This window comes from Lepidothrix coronata, unplaced genomic scaffold, assembly GCF_001604755.1.
Source record: "Lepidothrix coronata isolate B3197 unplaced genomic scaffold, Lepidothrix_coronata-1.0 Scaffold17, whole genome shotgun sequence".
NCBI lineage: Eukaryota > Metazoa > Chordata > Aves > Passeriformes > Pipridae > Lepidothrix > Lepidothrix coronata.
This window is the reverse complement of record NW_016690197.1, coordinates 8,563,757-8,585,395: the sequence shown is the minus strand read 5'-3', so window position 1 is coordinate 8,585,395 and position 21,639 is coordinate 8,563,757. Positions and strand designations below refer to the sequence as shown.

The window sequence follows — 21,639 nt, the reverse complement described above, 5'->3', positions numbered from 1 at the left end:
AGCATACACCCCTTTTTCCACCATAACAAGACACCTGTTACCCTGCAATAGCTTATTCATTTGTCCATAGCCCAGTTAAATCCCCCCACACACATTTCAGAGAGCTTCTGATCCACAGGTTTTAATTACAAAAAGTAGGCATTGTCACGCACCTCTAACCTCTTACTTGCCTGTTGTATGTTCCAGTCACTACAACTTTTTTGAGGCAGCTTTGTTAGTTCTTAGTAGTCTGGACCTAATTGTCCACAGCACACACATTCTCCAGTTCCTTGTAGCATAGCAGGTTGCTCAGTTTGAGCTACAACTATCTATATGCAAGTCTCCTTACCTCGATTATGCTGCAAGAGGACAATAGTGGGATTGACGATTGTGGTAGAAGGATAGGCAGAGGCAGATTTGCTGATTGAAGTGATGGAGGTTGGATAGTCAGTGCCAGTGCCAGGCTGGGGCACTTCATTTAGCACAGGACGTGGGTCCTGAAAAGAAGAGCAACACATCATTAGTAACATGCAGAAGGCTGCTACACTGGGAAAATCTGGGGAAAATCCCAACATTTTAAGCTGAAAGAGAAGCATAATCGCAGCAAATTTTAGTATAAAAAGCATAAGCACAGGTGTTACCCTGCTCCTTGTACATACCCTGCTTGTTGTTAATGGAATTAGTTTGCTAAGGCGGTACTATAATTATTTGGTGTTGGGTTTCACAACTCCAACTCCAAAAGAGGGCACTAAATTCATCTAGCAGACTCTTTGGAGCAAACGCTAGGTGACAGAAATGAGCAAATCTGGTTGGGGGAGAAAATGCAGACATCTTTCCCCTGATACATACACACACAAATATTTTTGTTCCAAAAGTATTCCTTTCATAGCAAGTCAGACATGCAAAACTCATGCAGTTCTGGAGTAAAACATTATTACTGCAGATGGTTTGGTAAGGAAAGTCTGAGAAGTTAGCATCATCACTCAGGAGACAGTGTGATACCTACCTGATTAAAAAAATGACATAACAAAGCCCCAAAACTGATAGAGGGTAAAAGGTAGGACTCTAGCAAGGGAGATACTTAACATGGCTTTGCTGCTGGAGCACAGATAGCAATCTGTTCTTGCTCTCCTAAAGCATCCAGCTCCATTATTTGCTTATTTCAAACCCACCTCTGATATAACCACAGCTCTCACTATTCTGTAGAAATACAGGCTGTGTCAACAGGGAGACTTTGAAAGCTAGCTCATCTTTGAAAAACCTCAGTCCAGGGATACTGGGCTTTGAGTGGTGGTAAGTAGAAAAATAAAGAAGGGATGATGACTAAGACCGTGTGTGTGCCAGTTTAGACTGAGATTGTTCAAAGCTTCTTAAGGAATTTGGACAAACAATTACTGTTAATGGGGAATGAGCATCCAAACAAAGAGAGTATGGAACAGTGGACCAAATTCCTGCACTCCTGCTGCTCCACTGTCAGAATGAAATGCTGCAAGCCACTGATCTGTAAAATCAGCTGAGCATTCAACAGTACTTTCATCACTATTAAAAAACCCCCTGAATATGCACAGAATATTGCTCCAGAAAAATCCCTACTTCTGGCTTTTCTGGCCAAGTGCAACTGCAACTCAGTGCCCTTCATACCCACCAGCATCAGAGGAAAGGACTTACAGCATCAAGCAGGGGGCTGAACAGGGGCCAGAGTGAGGTCTGGCACCAGAGCTCAGAGATAAATCATAGTGAGAATTGGCCATACTCAGAACAAGAATCTACAGTCTCTCCAACCTAGAGGGGAAATGGGGAAAAACAATCTTGTTCTGTCGGATGAACGTGATCTTGGTCCAAGCAGCATCTGGTCAGGCCATAGACATTTCATGGGGACAGAAAAGAATCAGTGTTCTTCAGAAATATGTGTTCCCAAGAGAAAGACCCAGCCCCATTTTGCTGACTGTGATAATATTCCAAACAGTGCAATTAGGAAAAAGGAGCAAGAGGTGGGGAGAAGTATGAGAATTGGGTTTGAGCTTCACTTTGATAACTAAAATACAAAAAGGAATCCCTCAAAGAAAAGGGATGCTGGCTCAGGATAGGCTCAGGAGCCTCAAAAAAGTCACCAGAGTGGGTGAACAAAGACCATTTATATCATTGTGGAAAACAGCTCTGTGACCACATGCCTGAATTGAACATGTTCAAAAACGTTTCAAAACTCTCATCTCAAGAAAGTCAGATACAACAAAATTTCCAGTACTCCTCTACGATTTGGATGCCTCCTGGTTTTTTTCTGGAGCTTGCAGATAGGGTCCATTTAAAAAACAAACAAACAAAAACCCTCAATCAAAAAGGAAACACCAAACCCAAACTGATTACTCTCTGCAATAAAACCCCCACTGATTTTAACAAAAGTAGAAAGGCCAATGCTGAGAACTTTTGAAAATATCCTCAGTTGATTTTTTCTTTCCCCCCTCCACATGCCTGTTTGCTAGATCTCTACAGAGCCAGAGGGCAGACCAAACATCATCATGAGAGAAGGGGATTTCTGCTGAACTTCTTCCTTGTCCTTACAAGCAAGCATATTAAAAAAAAAAAGGTGGTTTTAAGACTTCCAGTGCAAGAAAGGTTGTGTACTTTTTGCCTCCTCTGCAACTTTAACTGAGAGCTACTTTTCCTCCTTGTCCCTGAGGACTTTTTAAAATAGTTGATGTGCTGAAAGCAGAACAAAACCTAACTCAAGAAGAACACAGTAAATTCCAACTGTTGTGGACTGAATTCTTCAAAATTTTCAAAGACAACCAATTCCAAAATGAAGAGATACTCTCTGCCTAATCTATCCCACAGCACCTACATGCTTGGAAGACACTTAGCCCAGTAACTTATAACTTGTAGGTCATTGGATACTGGCAGCAATCTTACACTGATTTCATCAGGGATTTGTGTAGACACCATATGGTCTTGTGGCTCCAAGTGGAACAGAAAGCCAGCCCTAACCTTTAAATGGTCTGCTGTTGCTGCTTTAAATGTTATTCAAACACAATTAAGGATGCTATTAAAAGAGCCTGAAGAGATCGGTTAGTTGCAGCTATTCAGTTTATACAGAATCCATTATTCTGAGCAAATCCTGTGAAGACTGTCATGGTGTGCTTCACCTGGCAGAACGGGCACAAAGAGAGTCAGTCAAATGTTGCAAGAAGTCAATAGAAAGTTCAAAGCTGCACAAGGCAGGCAAAACGCATGCACTAGCACAGGATACAAACAAGGTTTCAGTTGTCATGCTGCTGGTAGGGAGTGAGTCATCGCTCCTCTCTCAAGTTTAGTATTGCAAGGAGAAAGTAATTTTAATCTGGGAATACAAATTTAGGAAAAGGGCGAGGAGGGTACTTGGCAAGCTTACTGTATGTGAGATGACTCCAGTGATTTCAGGCTTCAAGCCCCTGTGCAAAGCCCCCGTGACTGGAGGGACAAGTGAAGGTGGTGATGAGAAGAATGGCAGTTTCGGGTAAACAGAGGGTAATGTGCCAGATGTGGAAGGTGCTTGGTTATGGTGGGAGCCCCTCTGGAGATGTGGGGGAATGAAATCGTCTAAAGTTGGAAAAGTCAGGGGTGAGCCAGGAGAAACAATCTCAGGGAATGCGGAGCCTTGCCCAAAAGGAACCAGAGGCGGTGGTGGAGTGCTGGAGCTGCTTTCTTGTTGTCTGTCTGGATTAACCTGGAGGAGGGGGACTACTATAACTCCAGGCTGAGCTGTGGTGGTGGCAGTGGCATCCTGTAGGAAACAAGGTGTTGTTATGCAACGGGGGAGGATTGATACTTTAGTCGAATGCAGCCATATAGTGTCATGCAAGGAGCGTACCCAAAATGATACAAAGCCCCACCAGATTTTCTTTCCTTAGGGAGACATTCAGGCTTGCAGCCCTGGCCCCTATGAACATGTTTTTCCACAAAAATCTTCATTCCCCTCACCACCCTTCTCCCATTCTGTGTAGAACACCACAGAACAGCTCTGCATTCACTATCACTTGAGAAGCACTAGCCATCCCCATACAGAGTTTGCTTCTTTTACACCTTCCTAAAATAGAAAGATCCTCACCAGCCCAACCCAACTCCCTACAAACACCACACACACACAAACACACAGATCAACGTCGAAGGGGCACGCATGGGGTGTTAAATATTATCGAGTAGAAGATCACAAGACTCAGGCAGCACAAGAAGTGCTCAGAAATTAGGTAGGAGGGGAATAAAGCATTAAGGGAACATTGTAATGAATTAAAGAACTGTTCACACGGCTGAAAGAAAACAAGGTTATGGAGAAAACATGTACCATGCTGCGTCCCATTGCCTTGTATGGTGGCTGTCGCTGCTGAGTAAGGTAAGGCTCTTTTCTCATCCTGTCCTCTGTGGCAGTTGTGCTCTGGGGCTCTAGCACTCTGTCCCTCACAGTTTGCAGAGCTGGCGACTGAGTCCGGGAGGGTTGGCTCGCACCATAACTAACTGCGTCTTTGCTGAGGACAATGTAAAAGGATGGCCTGGGAGGAATAGGAGGAGGAGGAGCAGCAGGAAGAGACTTTTCAGTGTCTGTTACAGAGGAAACAATGTTGGTGGCTGGTGCCTGAGTGAGCTCAGCACCCAAACTGGTGCTGGCTGCTGGGTCATGTGTGGTGCCAGCGGAATTTTGAGATGCGGCTGAGCAAGTGCTGTTAGATAAACAAGCTACATATAGTTTGCTGACCTTTTTATCCGCCTTCGTCTCATGACTGGAATTCATTCCAGCCTTACTACTGGGATCTGCCCTGTCAGGGTTGTGTTGTATGGATGATGCACCCGACGAGGAGCGACTTTCCAAGAGTGGCTGCCCAGCATGCACCTCGTCTTTGGGGCCTGAAGAGGGAGAATGCCCTGCTGGCAAGCCTTGCTTCCCACTGGGGACGGCCCCATAGGGGGTAGGTGATGACAAATAACACCGTGCACTCGTGTTTGGTGATGCACGCTGCGTATAAGGCTTGGGTGCATTCAGGTACACGCAGTCCATGATGGGCACTGGCAACAGGTTGGTCGCTTTAGTGTCAGTGCGGGGACGCCATGCAAAGCTTTCCTCTTTGGGAAGAGGAGGACGGGGAGGAGCAAGGGCCTGCCGAGGCAGAATCAAGGAGGTAGAAAAGGAGAAAGGAAGCATCATCAAATGAAAGGAAAAAGGAAGGAAAAAAAATTAAATTCTAAGAATGAATTTGATCATTAGACTTGGGTTAAGCAGGTTTTAATACAGCAAGAATAAAAAGCAAATACAGTATCTGGAAGGCCAGTGCAGAACTCACTCCCATACATCATCTCACGCATTCTCTCTTTCTTAGCACAGCTCACTGCAGCACACAAACTTTACCCAGCTCTCAAGTCTCTGCCTACATGCTTCTCTCTCTGGGTAAAATAAATCTCAATACTGTATTGTTTTAACAGACCTGCACAGCAACACCCACCATGCCCCTGGGAAAGCCCAAGTCAAGATTTAACATCATGGCTAACTAAACTCAGGCTCATGCTTGTATAACTAAATACTTCCCAGCACTGGGGACGTTTGAATAGCAAAGCCAAATTCAGAGCTCTAGGCCATGTCTGCATGTTAAGTGCACTGCTGAAAAATGAACGTTGTGAAGTTTCACCAGTGCTAATGAAAGCAGACATCATGTGAATACTGTAGCCTACAGTATTCACTGAGACTGGATGTGGCACTTAGTGCCATGGTCTAGTAACCACGGTGGTAGTGGATCAAGGGTTGAACTTGATAATCTCGGAGGTCCTTTCCAACCTGGCTGACTCTATTGTATTCTATGATTCTATTCTACCACAGCTGGCTAAGTAAAAAGTCAGCATTTCTTCCTTCTAAAGCCTAACTCTTCAATTCTCTTCAGCATTTTTCCATCCTGAAAATGCTTTTGGGAAGACCGGAACAATTAAAGTTTCTTGAGGAACTGAGTTCATCAGAATTTGCCTCCAGAATCAAAATCACCAACAGAGAAATCCTGCTGCTAGTAAATAATAAGAAAAGCTTTACTGGTTTTAGTACTTAGCAACACATAGCTTGCTAACTCCAAATTACCTGCTGACTGCAATTCCAATTACAATGATTTTTTTTTTCTGAGAAAAAAACTGAGAATGGAGATGCCTTAACAGTTTGCAACATTCAAATCTGAAAAGCAACATCCCTTAAAATTCATAAACATATGACAAGTTGTGGCCAGCAACTATTCTTGTTACATGAATATAGATGTAGAAAAGTTTCATAACATTACAGCTGCTGTCCCAAAATCTACTGTCCTCACACTGCCCCTCCCCACCTTCCCTGATGCATAAAGAAGTAGAGAAGAGGGTTGGTAAGTGCTCTTCTGAAGGGTTTCTGCCTCTTAACAGGCTCATTATTTTGGGAATTTCTTCCATTTCAGCTTAGTTTGAACAGCAGTTCTTGAGACTTCTATAACAAGTACTATGTGTACGAGTGCTCCCTCTGTTCAACAAAATCAGGAAGGGACTACAGGAGAGCTGTATGTATTGAGCAGAAATGGGTCTCTCTTTAGGGTGCTGCTCCTTCCCACACCTTCATTCGAGCTGTACCTTCTTCCACTTTCACTTACGATTTCAGGAACAGTGTCTGGTCTGTAGCATTGCTTTAGGACCCTGATGATGGGAGCAGTCACGCTGATAGGGGGACAAGGCTTTAAAGGGACTCTGTTTCACACAAGAATGCAGTCTCTAATGAAAGGTTTCCTTACAGGCTTTCAGACTGCTTCTGTGCAGACTGAGCATCCAAAAGAAAAAGCATGAACTTACACTTCTCTTAACAGATTGACTTCAACAATTTACCGTCAGGTACAAATAACCTTTCCCTTGTTGGCTTGTATCAGTTACAGTGTTAAAACTGAAAGACATTCTCAATATATTATTTTTGATGTAGGGTGCAACTCTGATTTCAGCCTGCAGCAACCTCTAGGAAATAAAACCAACATAAGATACAAAATAGTTACAGATGACTACTTCACCTTTTTTCTTTTGAACAAATAGCGTCGTCTTCCTCCTTCATCCACCAAGGAAACACTGTGGTGTGCCTGAATACATGAGCTCCACAACACTTTGCTGACGTAAGGGTTGCCCCCATTTTAAAGGTACAAAAAGCTGAGGCATAGCAACTTACCCATCTGCAGCCAAGTCTGGAGTTCAGCCCAGGACTCCTGACCATGAATCCAGCGCTTGAACCCAGATGATCACCCTCAGGGTCACAGAAGAAAGGCTTACCTGTGGCTTGCTATCTGAAGAAAGGTTTGGACGCACACTCCTATAACCCTTGGCAGCCAGAGAAGATGGTTGGGAATCCCCATTGGCATCAGTGTTAGACGACGATCTCCAATCATCTATGACGGGAAAGAAAACTCAGATCACAGAAGATTCCTTCCAGCTACAGGATAAGTGAAAGGAAGGGACTCTTTTCTTCCTTTTTTTTTTCCATTTGTTTTTCCCAGGCAACAAGAGATAATTCCAATAATGCAGCAGAAGTAACAGCATAAGCAGACAATGTTTGTACCTGTTTCCAAGTTTTCTGGCTCCAGACCTAAGCATTTCACAGAAAGGAGGGACAGAGGAGGTGGGGGTGGAGGATAGGCAGAGAGGGAAAGAAAGAGGAAAAAAATAAACCATTACATTTACAGAAAACATGTACCAATTGCAGTTAAGAGTCAAGCTACTTCATTTCACACATAAAATGCTTTCTGACAGGGCAGCCTAATTACCATAGAGACCGTCCCTAAACATGATGCCCTCCTTGTTTCTGACCTTTGTAAACACAAGGCAATTCATTCAGAGTAATGAAGAAACAATTGTTCACTGACATTCTTATTTCAGAGGCAAAAAGGCAGCCCAGCTTGCTACTTTTTAAAGCTGCAGCTTGACATCCGGACACCGCAAATTACTGGAAACGTGTGGATCCTGTATTCAGCCATGATACAGATTATGAAGACATATATATCCTTATCAACATCACTATATATGATTAATTAAGATAAAGGACTGCCAACAAATAGATCAGGTTTGCAGGTTAAGTGCATAAGGGGAGTTATAAGATACGATGTCACTTTACAACGCAGTCCCTGCAGCTACATGCAGCAGTCTCATCACATATTTACCCACCTCCCGCTGGGCTCCTCCCTACCCCTCATTTTGCTGTTTAAGTTATATGCAAAAAGCTTTTCCAGCTCCAAAGTACATTTCATAAAGCGATTCAGAGAGTAAGCAAAGGAAGTATTAACGAGCTGATTTCCATAGTAATGGGCTCATTGCCATTCAAGCTGTTGGAAATTTATGAAGCCATCAACAGAAAGGAGAGAGGCAACAGTGGGGGGTAAGAGTGAAGCAACAGAGAATGGCAAGCGTAAAAAGGGGGTAGGGTCACGGGTGGGGCAGAATGCGAGAAGACAGAGCAGAAATCGGCACATTGGGGCTGGAATTAATGGAATTGCCCTTTCACCAACAATACAGTCAGAAACGATGTATGCTTTGCTTTCAAGAGCAAGTTTTACCCCCTCCCTCTTAACGGCATCTTGCCTTTGGGAGTTCATCCTCTCTGCCAGACCCACGACACTGGCCAGGTTTGTTATGCTTTGCCTGTCTCCTACAATTAAGTAATTACACGTCTGCTATTGAAAGATGGCAGAGCTCTGTGGCGACACTGTCTGTCTGGGACGCTATCCCCGCTCCCCTGACAACCCAACTGAAAGCTGTGGGGGCAGTAGCACCACTCAGCTTCTTTCTGTTCCACCTCACGCCTGGGATAAAAGGAGGTGACACGGGCCAGCCAGGCGAAAAAAAATAATAAAAAAAAGAGAACTGAGAGATTCTGGCAGTCATGACAAACTTAAGCCAATGACTGAGTGGTCATGAAAACTGCACTAGGAAAAAAACACAAGTCAGTCTCCCTCTACTGGTCTGGGTCTTGCAAGAGGTTTCCAACTATGCTACAGAATTTTGGGCTCTAAACCATGGCTAAATAGTCATCCCAAGAGCCTGGACTGACCTGTCTTGAGGTTACTGTAAGTAACATATTCCAGTTAACCTTCCACCCACTTACTTGCAGGTTGCTCAACATCCTGAGGACATGGCGAAGCGATATTCCGATTCCCTTCATGGGCTGGAGTTGCCCGGAGGGTTACAGCTCCTTTTCCACTGCAGACTTTAGTGGGATCCGTTTCTACAGGAAATGCACATGCATAGAGGAGACACACAGAAAGGGATGATACAAAGCTATTAGGAGCCATCAGAGCTCTAGAGTAATTTTAGCATGGCTGCCTCCAGGTGAATCAATCTAGTAATGTTGGTGCAGATGAACATTAGCTCTGTATTTAAAGCACTGAGAAATCAAAGCAGTTTCATATTCATGTAATTGATGAATGTAGCATTAAGTTCTGAGTTGGAGCAACAGAGCTAAGAAAGGAGGAAAAAGGGATGAATGTTTGAACCAGATGTCACAGGTCCATTGGCTTTATTTGTTCTGCTTTGCATGGAGATACTGTGCTAGCAAGGACAGTCTACCATTACACCTGTGGCTCCTCTATAGGGGATGTCCCAGTGGTATAATGCAATATGATTTTTGTGCTGAAGCTTAAAATTGCCTTTTGTGGAGGACTGAAAGAGAAAAAAAAACTTATGACCACTGAAAGACATAATCTTGTAGCTATGCTGAATATGATCTAAAGGCAGGGCACTGCAAGCCACCTCCTTGCTATCTCCTCATTTCATGGCAGTGTTTCATCTTCTGACACAGGAACCCAACTCTCAAAACCTAGAAGGAGATTTAACATATACCTGTTCAGATCAACCAGCGAACCAGATACCAGATCATACCAGTGTCCTTGCTGAGGCACAGTTCAGCACAGTTTCTGTGCAGGCTTACCTTTGTGCATTTCAGTCTGTGGATTTGGGGTTTCTCCTCCTGTCATCCTATTAAGTAATAACAAACCAGTGCTTCACAGCTATCTTTCTCCCCCCTACTTAAAATCTTTCTGGGAAGTTGTTTCCTTTCAGATACCTACAGAAAAAATAAGCCTAAAGAAACTCTCACTTCTCTAAGCTACTTCCAGAGAAAAACACATCAGCTCCTCTTCTCATGCACTCAGTAATCTAGCAGCTGCCATCAGACTTCACTTTGACCTATCTACCTAGAGATACCTACTATGATGCTGCACAGGGAGCATGAAGAGGTACTGAGCACATGTTGCATTACACAAGTGACAACACAATGATTTTTATTTTTATGAGGTAAGGATCATGCTACCTCTGTATGGGGAGGGATGCAGCTCCTCTCCAGACCCATATTTAGGACTCCAGAAAGGATGGAGTAAGTAAGAAATCAGAGGATACTTTACTACAATTCAGCCTCTAGTTAACTTAGGCAGCATTGATGCAGCCTCTGTAAGGGGAAAGACTATCCACACAGACATATCAAAAGCTGCTTAATCCTTAAATATGACACATTTGCACTCACACCACACACCTGATCACAACCTAAGATGACCCTTCTGCTTTGTGAAATAGAAGTTGACTTCAACTCATTTTCACATGATTCAGAAAGGGTCAGGATTCTTTTTGCCCAAGAGTGCAGTTCTGGTTATCACTTCCATCTGCGCTGCAAAACATGCAGCCCAAGGACTCTACAGACTCACTTTCAAATCACAGGACAAAGGTTTAAGTTCCAAGACTCCAGTTTTAAGAGTAGTGGAACTCTAAGGTTGGGAGTCACTGGGCCTAATTCAGACATCCACAAAGAGTGCAAAGTAGCTGTTCTACTACCCTATGCCTATATTCCCTTCACAGGCACTGGAGAGAAACGGAAACACTGAGAGTTCAACATGTCATATATGTCTAAATACCTTCTTCATCATATTGGAGCAGAATCAAATTTGGGAATCCATGCATTTTTTTTTATTTTTCATACAACATATTAAACCTGTATACCGAGCCAAAAGAATAAGAGTCAGAAAAAAATGCTCTGAACTAAAAAAAAAAAATGTTTTGAAAATAAAATCTTGCCAGACTATTTCATCTTGGGAGATGAAGACAAATACCTAAGATGTTGAATTCCCTCACAATTTAGGTGAAATGACAGGAAACAGAAATCTGAATATCTCAGCATAGAAATCCAGCAAATGGTAATAAACAGGACATTAGCACTGCACTAGTCCAACAAGGCACATGTGTAACAAATTAGGAGAGACAAGCAGTATCAGTTAGACTAGTCTGATTGTCCAAATCCAGGAAAGTACAAGAACAATCTTGTACTTTTAGTGTGCAAGCATGTGCTTGTGGAGGGGTGAGAGGCAGCCTAACATCCTTATTTATTCATATGAAGATTAAATTCAATGTATGTACAGAAAAACAAAACCATCCCACCAACATTGAACTACGCTTGAACCATTTATTTTCATAAAGACCAAAGATATGCAGGAAACATTCTTTGGTTCATCAGGAGTTTGGTTCAAAATAAGTCTTTAATAATAGTATTTTTCATAATCAAGCATTAGTAGAAGAGTTTACAATGATCCCAGATTCAAGCAGACACAATTATGTCTGCAGAGGAGCAGCATAATTGAGAACAGTGCATTTGTGCCATCAAGAGCTAACTGCGTTACCTACTGATGAAATCTACAGTTCTGGGACGAGTGAGAAGAGGATGAAGTGAGAACTAGCCAAAGCATGTGGGTGAAGTAGAGAGACAGAGAAAGAGAGAGAGGAGAGAGAGAATGACGGCCAACTAATGCGTGGCGGGGGAGGAAGGAAGAAGATACCTGTAGGCAGCACTAGGTGAGGAGAACTTTTCACTTTCTTCACAGGGATTATTTTAACGGCAGAAATAGAGCGTGTACATAAAGGGACGCCAACAGCTGCAAACACAAAAGTGTAAATGGCACATCCAAAAAGGGAAGAACAGAGTTTGGGAAGCATGCCACAAAATTTTCTAATGTACTTGGAGACACAATAGCAGGAAATTTCAAATACAAAAGCAGTCTACAGAGCAATGATGCAACCGTTAAAAATATCCCTTCGTTCGCCCTAATTCAGGATGTGTCTGTTTTATGCAGCATACAGAACTGCTTACTGAATGGACTAACTGCTGACTGCCACGATGCTGCTGGCGAAAAGAATCTGGAAGCATTAGTTTTTAGAAGCCATCAAAAAATTTTAGTGTAGTCATTTAACTGAGGTACACTACATGCAAAAATAAAAATGTTAAGTACAACATTAATATGGTTCAGTTAAAACAAAATAAAGTGAAAAAACAAGGACTGAAATGTTGAGAGAAGAACATTACATGAATTCTGAATTTTATGGCACATATTTTACAAGTTCAGCAACAGAAGGAAGTGAAACGTGAAATCATCTTGAAAATAGTCCCATGCCAAAGAGTAGCATCCATGTAGTTATTTCAGAAAAAAACCCCATCTGTATAAACAGTAAATTGAAGAGATTTCTACTGGACTCCATCAGCTAGCACACTAATTATACTAGATGTAGTAACATTGGGGAAAACCACACATAGCACTAAGCAAAATCCTAGTAATTGTTACAAAACTGCTCAAATCAACTGGTACAAACGAGGATCATTGTGAAAAAAGGCAAAACTACTCAGAGGTGAAGCTCAACAGGACCTGCTAAGATAAACATCTTGGATATCATGACTCTACCAGAATAACTTGCGTTCTTGATTTCTGCAGGGTCAGGATTTTCTCCTTTAGAACCTGTTTTCTGCATGTATTAGCTGCAAAATGCTAGATGCCTCCTCACATTCCACGGCATCTCTCTCAGGCCTGCAAAATCAGGAGTAAGAGGAACCACCACATTTCTAATACTTTACACACTAATACTGAGCACTGGGCCAGCCTGAGGGAGACGTTGACATCAGGGTGGTGTGTACACCCCCTCTTGTGGCAGATCTTTCTGATTCCTGGCAAAACTGGAAAGCATAGACTTCACCAACTTAGGAAAGGGATCTCAAGCAAAAGGATGGGGGAAGAGCTCGACAGAATTTTTTCAAACTTCAGAAAATCATTAGTTTTTAATTTGATAGGATTGGTTTAAGTTTTTTTTTATAAAAGAGGAACCCAAATCAAATCCTGTTTTCCGTGCTTCTCCCTGAGCACTAGAGACCTTGTGAATACAACAGATCCCAAATCAAACAGCCTGTGGTTTAGGAAACAATCCTAATTCTGTTCTGCTCTGAAACTGACTGACTTTATCCATCCACAATGCAGTCAAAATAATAACCACTATAAAAAGACATCAAAGGAAAAGAAAGGAAATTAAACCAGCAGAAAACCAACCCATACAACCACATACTTTCATCCTGCCAAAAGAGACACTATCTCCATACAAAACTGAATGCTATAAAGCACACTGCAAACCTGTTGACGTTAATATGAAGACTAGTTTGTTTCAATTTTTTTTTTTTTAATCACTTAAATGGTTAGTTCCTGCCTTTTAATCCTGGTCTTAAACCTCCACCTCTCACTGACACACAGGCACCCATAAACCCATGCTGTCTCAACACTCTAAGATATTGATTCACAGGTGGTCACAAGTACTGCAAGTAGTGTACAGCTTTGCTCAAAACAGCACTAAAAATATACAAAGAGGCAAGTCCAGCCTGCCACTTCTAAGAAACAAAGAACACTTGTTGAGCTAAGAAATGCTGCTGCTATTAGCATGGTGCAGCACAAGGTTCTTCTTGTATCAGTCGCCACACCAACTAAATTTAGAAACCCCTGCTACAGTGAATTCCCGGGGAAATCAACCACATCACGCAGCTGACATGCAGGGGGAGCTGCAGAGATGTCTCTGAAGCTCTTAACCCACCTTTTTCTTGTCCGTTGCTGCTCAGCCCATTGACAACAGTTTTTGCAACATCAATTTCTTCATGTTCTGCAAGACAAATGAAGAAGAGGTTTTCAAGAAAGATTTTTCAAGTCTGCAACATCCTGAGCTGACTAGAATAAAACTGGCTCTTGTGAATTAAGAGAAACACAGAAGACAGTGCTTGAAAGGGCCACCAAAGGTCATCTAAAGCCCTATTCCTGAGCCATGACAGAAACAAATCTACCTCTGTTACTGCTGACAAATGTTTTCCTAATGAGTTCTTACAAACTTCCAGCATCACCCTAAAGCAACCTGTTCCAGTGCTTAACAGCCTGTAAGCTTATCAGTGCTTAAACCAAATTCTGAGGTCATAGTTTTCTGGACTCCATTCAAACAGTTCATGTTTTTCTCAAAATGTGGTGCCAAAACCAGGACATGATACTCCAGTTGAGACTTGCTAAAATGCTAAAATCAAGGGGGAATATTATCCCATAGATCCTACATATGGCACTTTAGTATGGCATCTGCTTTGTTTTTCACTCTGATTTAGCCTGTTCCCTGGGCAAGGCCAGGAGTTTTCCTCTTCCCAATCAGCCCCCATTTCCTGGTCCCCCTTTTTTTTTTTTGAAGAGCTGATTTTTCCTATCCAGATGTCAAACCCGAATTCATCTCTACAAAAACACATCAAATTCAGATAATTTTTTCAGGTAATCAGTAATTCTGAATTCTTGTATTCCAAACTGAAATAAGCCAAAGTGACCTACTCCAGCTCAAGACGTTTCTACTAACTTTTTTAGCATTATGGGTCAAATTCAAACAACAAATGCAAATAATTGCATCAGAAACAGACAGGAATACTATGAGTAATAAAAAGGAAGGCCAATGACAGCAAGTAGAAAACAGAGACTTACCAGAGCTCATTGTGGCAGAGGGACTTTCCTTTTTCACTTCTGGATTTTGTTTATGTCTGTTTAAAGGGAAAGGCAGAATGATTACATTATGTTTCATGTCAGCCCAGAAAGCACTGGACACGATACTGAACATTCACAAGAGTCAAGACAGTTTCTTTAAAAAAATAGTTTCAAATGCCAAATGGATTTGTGTCAAGCACCAGATACATTTTTTGCTGATAATTATCAAAAATTAAAGAGTATTTTCACCCAATATAGGTACTACTTCCAGACTTTAATCTTCAATATTCAATTAAAATATACTGATTAAAGCCTAAGGGTCTATACAGGGCAAAGTACAAGTCTGCCTAGTTTCTAATACATAAAACATGCATCACCTTTCAAAAAAAATTTTAAAAATCAAAGTGACACTAAAAGCTTTAAACCCCTCAACTTAGAGCATTTCCATATTTCAAGGCAATCTGTTGCTCAGATTAAAGTTTGTCTCTCCTTTGAAAGATATTACATTACAGAAGAGATGCACTTGTCAAAATGCCTATTAACTTCTGCACCAATCATTTCCAGTCCTGTGATGCTGCTGATATTTTCAGGATCAGACTCCAGTAAGTGAAACTTGAAAATTGGAAGCTTTAATCCTTCTGGAACCAAAGGTAGTGAAATTACCAACCCAAGAGAAAAAATACCAGATGGGGATCAGACAAGAAAAAAGTTAAATTTAATGGTTGTGACAGAGGACAACTCTGAGGCCTATTTGTACTCACTCCTGTGGGGAGTTGATACCTGCAGCAGACAAACAGGTTTCAGTGTCACAGATATTGGTTTGAATAGCCAAAGAGCAGCCTTTCTACAAAACAAGTCCATGTTTGATAAGATCTCTCAACTCTCTAAAGGTCCTAGGTTGAATCAAAAACCCTTTAAAATTTTGTGTTCCAATCTCCACCTCCCCCCTCCCCCCAAAAAAGTTAGTGCTAAAGAGAGTGAGATAAAGTGTAACTCCAGACAATTAATGGCTGCCATGACACAAGTAGAAATATGTATCTGAAACCATGAAATTATGCAGAAACAAAGACTGCAATCAGTGAAGTATAGGGGGAACTTGCTCAGAGAAACAAGAAACTAAACAAGAGAGCTGGAAATATTTGTTTTCTTGTTACATGAACTGGAGGCAGCAGTGAGACATTTTTAAGAGGTGGAAAATTCCTTCAGGGAACTGAATTTGCTCTCTTGCTTCAAGCGTCCCCATTCTTAACTAGCATTTGTGTCATACCAGCCAGAACACAATGAGCATGTTCAACAGACACTCAAAAGGAAAGAAAATTCAAGAAGCAAATATAGTAACAGAAGAGTCCATAAAATCAGCCAATATCTGGGATCCCCAGCATGCCACCCTAGGAACAGCTGCCAATACTTAATTATTTAAATATTTTGTTCACTAAAATATCCATTCAAGATATATATTGCAGGTTGGTGAAGGCTCAGCAGGATGCAGCCTAACTCCAAGCTGATCCCAGTAAAATACAGTGTGAAGTGGGAGGTGCAATCTAAAACCAGTCAACAAAAGCCGAGTCCAAATTAAAGGTCTGCTGCCTGACTTTGCCTGCCCATACAGTATCTGCTTTTTGTTTCTACCATTTCATATTAGCAGTGAGTACCCTGAAATAGTAATGGTTGACACAGCCTGAAAACACAGACAAATGTACTTAATAATAATGGTCTTTCTGATCTCCATATGTTTCCATTACAGAAAGGTGCCTTAGTTCAAGCAAACTAGAAAGAAACAGCCTAAAATGATAGCTTATCCAGCCTAAGGAGGTTTGTAGCAATATCACACTATTCTACACATAGAAAAATGTTACATGCTAAACTGACTGGGATAAATACAAGTCCCTCCATGGGGCAGGGAGAAAACCACAAGAAGGGGCAGTACTGCAAAAAATCTCAACTCAGCTGTAGGATTAATCCCTCTCTGAAGCTGAAGAGGTTGCTGGTACCCTGAAGTTTTAACTCAACACTGGCCCTTTCCATAGGCTTCATGCAATTCAACACAAAGTTTCTTCCACTCCAAACATTCCCAAAAGGTTGCAATGCTTTCCTCTGGTATACAAGATAAAACAGGAGGGGAAAAATAATTTAGTGTGTTACCTTTTCAGGATAGAAAGATAATTTACTAGCTCCCATGTCTGGGCAAAGGCAGGGTTCCACTACTGTTGCAATCCCAGAGCAACACATGTCCCCTTCCACAATGGCAGTATCTGACCAATTAAACTCGTGACCACATCCTTTATACTTTTTAAACAGTCATTTGTTTAGAAACAGTGACAGCACAAATGCCATAAAACTGTTTTCAGTGATGTCTTTTTGATTCAAGAGTCTTGACGTTGCTTGCAGTGTGAAGTACTGGCTTCCATTGCATTAACAAAAGCATTTAGGAAAGAATTCACAAAAAAAAAGGTACAATTATTTAGCATTAATGGAACAAATTACTTTTTACAAAACGGTGATTTGAGGCTAAAAATAAAGTGATAATTAAAGAAGCTTGCTAAAATGCAAGATGTGTACAAACTCATTAGAACTAGAGCTATAAAAATTACTTTCCCAAATATCCCCACACTTCCTAACAATTATAGAATTCAATTAAAATAACAAACATCCAGTGTTCACTTACTGTGAAACTAATCCACATCCTTCAAGCACACAAACACATGCTTAATGTGAGCTCCCATACACAGAATGGATTCAACATATTCAGGGTGAGTGTAACTAATCCTGAGCCCCTGTTGGTCTAATTCCAGAAACTCCATTTCAAAGTTGATTTTGATCAGTTGAGAATCTGCATACAGACTTGCTGTATGCAGGTAGAATTAACTCTTGTTTAGATTGACATCTGCATGTTTGGAGTTGAGAACGTGCTTTGGCAACTCTTTGCATCAGGACTACAGTTATTCTACCTGTCTCCCATATACTTTACCCAAACCACATACTGATGTCCTATTAGGCCTGTCTCAGTCCTGAGTTGCTCTTGGGACCAGATAAACCAGCCAGATTGCACATCTGGCTCCATGGTCCCAATATAGCAAACTGTTGCCTGCTCTAACACCTGGGAAGGTACGTGCTGTAAGCCAGCGTGCCGTGAATGTTTGGATGTAACATCCTTAGACAGAGCAGTCTCTGTCAGGTTTGACAGACCGAGCAGGTGGCTCTGGAAACATTTGCTGCTCCCAGTTTGCCTCAAGAACTTCCTGTAGACATGGCCAATCCATTCCTTAGACGTTGATGCAAGTACACACAGCAGCACTTCAGAAGGGAGCCTTTCAAAGGGAACCAAGAATGAAATCCCTCATGTCAGTATTAAAAACACAGGAACCCATACTGACAGATCAGGCAAAGAAAACAAAAAATTACAAAGCAAAAAAAAAAATACTCAAAACCAAAACCCCCACGTATCTCCTTCCAGCTCCCTGCTCTAACCAGCTAACCAGAACCTCCTTACCAGTCTGGAACTAGTGCCTTTCCTGAAATGTGACAGACATAGCAACAAAGGCTTCAAAGCTGCAGACATTCTAAACACAATGAAAGGTAATGAATTCCTCAGGGCATAAGCCAGCAGCTGTAGCCCTGAGCATGCCAATGTCCATATGTAACATCCACCAACTCCTTGTCAGTTCAGTCCTACCTCTAGGCAGATGTTTAACATTTCCTTCCTCCCTTTCACCCACAGCACATTTCTTCCAAGGCTGCAGTTCCTTCCCTACTTGGTGTGGAAAAGAGAGCAGTGTGTTCAGAAGCCTATTTAGGAGGAATGCAGATAAGTGGCAACTACTTCTGTACAGTGTGTCTGGATTATCTCACATGCTCTAAAGGTTTGAGTACTCCCCCTACAATGGCAGGGGGTAACAAACAGCTCATTAATAGTTCTGAGCAAGGACACACGCTCTTAAGTCACTGGTATCTCAGCTAAGAGTCGCAGGCGGTGGTTATTTTTGGTGGTCTAATGCGAGTGTGGGGAGAAGCAACTTCCTTTCGTTTCTTCTCTTGTTATTATTGACAGCTCTGATGACTCACAGGATTTTAAAACAATTGCTAGATATGAGATGGGGATTCAAAACTTACTGGGCTGGTCCCTTATATTCCTGAGATTTAGACTCCTGCTTTATTTTCTCAGTTCTGAATTTTTCACATTTTCAAAGTTTTCTCTCTTTATACATGAGCTTTAAGTGTTTTGAGGCTGCATTTAAATTTAATATCAAATTCTTATTTATATTAATATAATCTAGGAGTTGAGGCTTTCAGAAGAATGGTAAGCTTTCAGACTTAAAGGATGATTACCAATCACCAAACTTACTTTTTACCTGGTCATGTCTTACACATCACTGGCAGCACTCATTTTTTTCACTCCAGGCTCAGACCCTTTGTCACAACGCCACCAGTCTCCCTGACCCAAAGGCTCCGCTCAGTGAGCCATGTCAGCAATGCGGAGTCCCAAATCTGCAAAGATGGCAAGCGGCTGCACTGCAGTCAGTGCCTCCTACCAGCAGGTTCCTCTGCTTAAAGGAACTTGCTGGAAAGCACATCTCTGCACTTTCCACTTTGCATCACATAAAACGTGGCAAGAAGAAAAATAACTAGAATACAGTAGGCAGTTCCAGGTTAACCCAGGCAATCAGCTCTCTCTCCAAGTATCATTATCTTTTATTCTGAAATATTGAAATACGTTGCCTGTCATTTTTATTTTAAGGGTTAAAGAACAGCATGTCATTCCTTCAGAAGACGTTATGCTCCTAAGAATAAATGTCATGAAAAGACTGAGTAAGTAAGCAGTGCACTTAGAAGAATCATACCAATTCTGTACAAGACAACAACATCCCCACGCTCTTCAGCACGTGTTACGACAGCAGAGAGAGAGCACTGAAAGATCACTAAATGAAACAAATGGCAGCATTAAACATCAGGTTGGGTAAGGTGTTCTTATAAATAATTGAATTTACAGCTGTTACAATAAAGAAACACAGCACATTTCATATGCAGTATTACTTCTCTATTTTTTTCTTTTAATATAATATGTGTTTGTTTCCTTCCTAATTGGCAAACTTAAGTTATCTGGGGCATGTGCCAGGTTTTGGGCAATGTAAGGGGAATGTGCCTCTCTTAATAACAAAAGTCAAAAAGGAAAAGTAAACTAGGAGATGTGGCTTTAAGAATTCAGAGATGCTTTTGAACTAAGTCATCTTACAGTCATCCACTTCAGAGTAAACAAAGTTTATCTGCAACCTGAGTTAACTCAGTTCAAGGTCACCACTTTTGGAGCAGAGGGCAGAAAAGGATCTCTTGGGTCATCAAGCCTACTCCCATGCTATTGCAGGCAACTGTGTCATACAATACTGTGCAAGAACACTTCACATTCCAGCTTAAAACTGGTAAGGTTTCCCGCCTCCACCACTCCTCCTGGAAGCCTGCTCCAGAACTCATTCCTCTTATGGCTTGAATGCTTTTTCTAATTCACAATCTAAATTAAATTCATGAACAGCTACAGCTAAATTGTTTAGCACCAATACAATCTTTTTGTTTAAGCAGCTCTTCCTCCTCGCGCTTACCCCCATCCGTGCATTTTTTGAAAGCAGTTGCACCTCTGAGTCTTCGTTTTACAAGCCTGTAAACAAGCATTTCCAAAGAAATTGATTGGCACGTTGTTACCCATCTCATTAAAATCTGACAAACAGCAGAAGACTGTAAAAGATCATCAGGCCAAAGTCTAAACTCCACTTAACGTCACAGAACCGGAGAACAAAGCCTACAGCTGACATATCCAACAGCTGACAAGCAAAGTTTAAAAGGTAAATCAGCTTTTTTTGACCATTCTCATTCTGACCTGTCTACTAAAATGAATTCCACGACTAGTGCTAGTTCAGATAGTGATTTGAGGTCTACGGGAACCTCCCTGCAAAGAAATAGACTGGAATAATTTCACACCAGCCACTGAACCTTCCTCAAGTGACATTGACTTATACCTGGAGGGTTGTGGGGATGAAAGGTGGCTCCTGCTTGAGTCATCAAGCTCCTGCTCTGCTACACTCGGGGCTTGAAAAACAGCCATCCAGAGGGTTTTTTTGGCACAGAGCAGACTCGACATACAGTGCATCACCGGTTCCCTCTGGATAAGTTAACTGCTCACATCCATCACCTTACAGTCAAAAACATTTCTTCTCATGATAATAGATTCCAAATGCACTGTAACTGGGCTTTGACTTCCTCCTGAGTCTGTCATGACTGCCCTCTGTCTTTAGTGTTTGATGGTTGAGATCATGGTGACAGTAGCTTTGGCCCATATATCATGGGTGTCTGCTGAAGAAACAAATGCCTTTCTGCCACACCCATACACCCAAGCAGCTCACATTAACATTTTGAAACTTCAGAAACAAAAATAAAATTTTCTAGGTTATTTTAAATAAAATCTCACATTCATTTTAGCAGGACAAACAAAGCACAGCACTTGAGAGCAGCAGAAGTTGAAATTTCTGTTCAGATTTATCTGTGATAGGTATGCTCACACCTCATAGATGGAAGCATTATATAAACAAGCCAATGTACATCCTATACAAGGGAGCTCACTGAGCTCAGCTCTCAGGATGCCAGCTCCAGAGGGAAAGCTGTAAATGACTTAACAGCATACCACAACCTGGAACTGTTCAGGACACTTAACTGAGATTCATACAGGAATTGGGGCAGGGAGCACGTAACTACTGAAATTATATATATATATATACTGAATTTATTTATATTTAAGGGGTAAGTAATTCAGTGACATCCAACTTATCTTTGTTGCAATAGGAAAATCTTTCAGACAATCTGCAATGGCCACTCCTAGCCATGAAGA

General features: G+C 41.6%; 1 protein-coding gene across 18 annotated transcripts in view; it reads right to left on the bottom strand.

The window, feature by feature from the left end:
- SORBS1 (sorbin and SH3 domain containing 1) overlaps positions 1–21,639 on the bottom strand; it is a 238,672-nt gene that overhangs the window by 53,470 nt on the left and 163,563 nt on the right. For 11 of the 18 annotated variants that reach the window (XM_017806938.1, XM_017806937.1, XM_017806939.1 and 8 more), the window contains 9 exons: positions 14,769–14,824; positions 13,858–13,923; positions 11,793–11,888; positions 9,080–9,199; positions 7,541–7,567; positions 7,255–7,370; positions 4,295–5,101; positions 3,365–3,736; positions 329–476 (listed from right to left, as the gene is read on the bottom strand). In XM_017806938.1, the coding sequence (XP_017662427.1) occupies positions 329–476; positions 3,365–3,736; positions 4,295–5,101; positions 7,255–7,370; positions 7,541–7,567; positions 9,080–9,199; positions 11,793–11,888; positions 13,858–13,923; positions 14,769–14,778 (1,762 nt within the window). In that variant the 5' untranslated portion in view covers positions 14,779–14,824. The remainder of the gene's footprint in view (positions 1–328; positions 477–3,364; positions 3,737–4,294; positions 5,102–7,254; positions 7,371–7,540; positions 7,568–9,079; positions 9,200–11,792; positions 11,889–13,857; positions 13,924–14,768; positions 14,825–21,639) is intronic. The other 7 variants (XM_017806950.1, XM_017806954.1, XM_017806955.1 and 4 more) reach the window with 5 other exon arrangements.